The sequence below is a fragment of the Populus euphratica genome, unplaced genomic scaffold, assembly GCF_000495115.2.
Source record: "Populus euphratica unplaced genomic scaffold, PopEup_1.0 scaffold609.1, whole genome shotgun sequence".
Lineage (NCBI taxonomy): Eukaryota > Viridiplantae > Streptophyta > Magnoliopsida > Malpighiales > Salicaceae > Populus > Populus euphratica.
This window is the reverse complement of record NW_011500201.1, coordinates 187,816-191,251: the sequence shown is the minus strand read 5'-3', so window position 1 is coordinate 191,251 and position 3,436 is coordinate 187,816. Positions and strand designations below refer to the sequence as shown.

Sequence of the window (3,436 nt, the reverse complement as noted above, 5' to 3'; positions counted from 1 at the left end):
AGTGGCCATCATATGAGTAACCAAGGACTCGAACCTGAGACCATAAAGAAAGCAAATCCCTTAGTTTCAAGTTTTTATCACTTGGCCACCACCTAAATGGTTATGAAACATCTTTCTTAGCTGTATTTGTCTTGGGGGTTCCAATATTTTGGACACAATTTCTTAGAGAGGCCCTATTATGTGACAATGATGGTCCATAAAGAAACTAATAGGCCGGCCTGCTAATTGTAAATTTTGTTGAATGAAAAGAAGGCAGCGTGAATCTAGATGATTTACGTGTCATTGCATGCTGAAATTCCTAGCCCACCAAACATAGTTCAGAGTTATTATAATAAAAAACTTGTTGCAACGGTAATAATATTGTCACAGTAGCAATTTGCCTAAGATTACGGCAATGGCTCCCCGGAAGGAAGTGCAGCCAACCAGGAGTCTTCAGGCGGATCAGAGACCGTTGTGGCATTTCTTCAAGATAATCACTCAGAGTACCTTAAAAGATAAGAAGCTGGTAACTTTGATTTGTTGTATTTTTACCACTTTTGATTGCATGCATGCGATAGTTAGGGATTCCTCTTCACTTGATCCGTAAAATCTATAGCTAACTAGTAATTGTCTTTTATATTTATTCTTCCCGATGAACATTTTTTATGTGTTGCATGATTGAAGTTAGAAATGAGATAAATTGGAATTTGGCTTTGCATGAAGCAAAAAGTAAAGTCTTGTCATTCTTGAAAAGCTTTGTCCTTTTCATGAAAGTTCCAGATTTAAGTTAATTTCTAGCAAATTATCTTGGTCACTGCTGGGCCAGAAAGGATCTTTTTTTCCTTTTCTTTTGTGTAGAGTGGAAGAAATGTTCTTTTCTATTGAGAAAAGGCCTTTTCAGGGCCAATAAGTTGTGCTGATAAAGATTGAATGTAAGTGACAAGCCAGGATGCATGTGACTTTTGAACTTCGATTTCAGTGACTTTAATTTGTTGATGCTATAAAAGCTACAGAGGGGCAACGATGAAAGGCTAGATGTTTCAACTTTAACTGAAACATCTACAGAATAATAGTTACCGCTCTTGTATTTCCAATCAGTGTCAGTCATCTATTTTTTCTGAAATGAGATAGTTCTTGGTTTATGAAAAATGAAAGTAATGACTGTGTTGCAATTATATAGAAAAAATTTGTACATGGAACATTTGATCTAACTTTAATTTGAGTATCTGCAGAGGATTCCAAATAAGTTTGCGAGGAAATTTGGGGAAGAACTTTCTGATGTTGCTAAAGTTGTTCTACCTAATGGCCATTCCTGGCAAATAGGATTAACAAAAGCCAACAACAGCGTTTCGTTTGATGATGGTTGGCTACAGTTCTTAGAGCACCATTCAGTCTGTTATGGGCACCTTTTAGTTTTTGGATATAGAGGTTGTTCTAATTTTAATGTTCTCATATTTGATAAGACTGCATGTGAGATTCCGTATCATAGATGCAGGGGAGGGACTGGTGGTGGAAAGATCAATTACGATGAAAAATGTTCACCATATGATCTAGATGTAATGAAAGATGAAGGTACAATTGAAAGCATCGATTCCCAATATTTTTGTGCACTGGAAAGTGGAGTTTCTGATGAAGATGCAGGGGAATCAAGACAAAGGCACCCATCTAGGCCTCCTCCATCAGAGAACAATGCCCAAGAGAGGCCATGTTTTGAATGTTCCGGTGACAAAAGAGGCAAAATACCTGTGAAGAAAGAGCATATTGTTGTGGCCGAGTTAGATGATACTGATGAATCAAAGAGAAGGAAGCTGTCTAAGAAATGTAGGTTTCCTAGGCCACATGGATCCTTGATAGATGAAACCAAGGTCAACAAGGGCAAATCTAAAACTAAATTTGGTATGCTCTTTCATGTTATTTGGATATCATTTTATGATCTGGTATAACCTTTTTGTTTCCGATTGCTAGCTCCATCATATGCAGATGAAATTGATTTTTCACCGCGATGTGGAGAAGACACGGACATCATTGTTTGTGGATTTGCGAAGGCTTCAGAAGAAAGCAAGAAGGCAATTCATGCCGCCAGAATGTTCAGGCCTAAAAATCCTTCTTTCATGGTCCTGTTACGGTCATACAATAAGTGTTTCGTGGTAATCTCATAAATAAGATATGTTCATCAAGTTTACAAGTTACACATTCACTTCTTGATTCTTCTTGTTTTGTGTAGGCTGTGCCGGCTGAATTTTCTAGAAGACATCTAAGTGGAGTTTCAGAACATATTAAACTTCAAGTTTCTGATGGAAGACAATGGCCTCTTCGTCTCAATAAAACACAACGTGCCCGCATGATTATCTCAAGGGGATGGAATGAATTTAAAAGGGAAAACAGCTTGAAGGAAGGAGATGTATGTGTTTTTGAGCTGATCAAGAACAAAAAAATTTCACTACAAGTTTCAATGTTCCGTGCAGTTGATGGCAGCGGGCCTTCAAATTGACTTGCAGTGTAAGAGCAACTGCTTTTATAATTTCTCCATTTCCTATTCTTAATTTGCAACGAGGCTACACCATTATCAGGTTCCTAATTCTGTTAGGTATATTGTTTGTTGACAAAGCTCAAATTTTGGTCTCTTTGCAAATGCTATAATGCAGACATAACAATGGCAAACGTTACAGATTTGTTTGAAATTTCCAGACTATACTCAGTATCATCAATGACAGGAAATTAAAGTATTATAGTTTGTAGGAATTACAGCTTTCAAGCTTTTATTTTGTTGGCAATCAGATAGTACTTAATTATACTTGTCGATTCAACTTATATTCAAGCTTTCAATGCAGACATAACAAGCTTTTATTTAATTATACTTGTCGATTCAACTTATATATGCCTTCTCTTGGATGATTCTTTGCTTTCTATGCAGCTTGGAGGCACATAAAAACACCCAGTGGAAGCAAACACAAAAGTGGTATGCCTTCTCTTGGATGATTCTTTGCTTTCTATGCAGCTTGGAGGCACATAAAAACACCCAGTGGAAGCAAACACAAAAGTGGGAAACTCTATCAGAATTTCTCGTGTCCTGTAATGTATAAATAAAATGTACAGAAAAGCTTTTTGAAACACTCTCTCTAGCAGTGCACTGGTGCTCAGTGCGCAGTTGCTAGATGAATGAACTGTGCATGTATGATACTCTCTTTTAAGGTTTATTTCCCCTAAATGCCAGAGACTACTGGCATCAACGTTCTGAAAATGCGAATCCAAACCTGATTACCTTGTGTTATGTGAACAATGGTAATGTGCGTTGGTTCTACCCTGCTGTAAATTGCTTTGAAAAAACTTATCTGACCGGTCACCTCTGGAACACGTTTTTTGAGAATATATTACCAATAACTAAAACGGCCAGTGTTTTGTATGGGTTTTGTAAAACGCTGAGGTTTTTTTTTTTTAAAAAAGAATTTGTTTTTAA

The 3,436-nt window shown here is 37.0% G+C and overlaps 1 protein-coding gene across 3 annotated transcripts; it reads left to right on the top strand.

Moving 5' to 3' along the window:
• Nucleotides 1-268: 268 nt before the first annotated feature.
• On the top strand, nt 269-3,226 carry LOC105111888 (B3 domain-containing transcription factor VRN1-like). Of its 3 annotated transcripts, none has more exons than XM_011007363.1 (5): nt 269-505; nt 1,212-1,875; nt 1,960-2,126; nt 2,204-2,478; nt 2,978-3,226. In XM_011007363.1, exons 1-4 carry the CDS (start codon nt 395-397, stop codon nt 2,468-2,470), a joined length of 1,209 nt encoding a protein of 402 aa, XP_011005665.1. In that variant the 5' UTR covers nt 269-394; the 3' UTR covers nt 2,471-2,478; nt 2,978-3,226. The 3 variants fall into 3 exon arrangements, with proteins under 3 accessions (XP_011005665.1, XP_011005664.1, XP_011005666.1); XM_011007362.1 differs by lacking the exon at nt 2,978-3,226 and adding an exon at nt 2,894-2,938; XM_011007364.1 differs by lacking the exon at nt 2,978-3,226 and adding an exon at nt 2,668-2,787.
• The last annotated feature ends 210 nt before the right edge of the window (nt 3,227-3,436 follow it).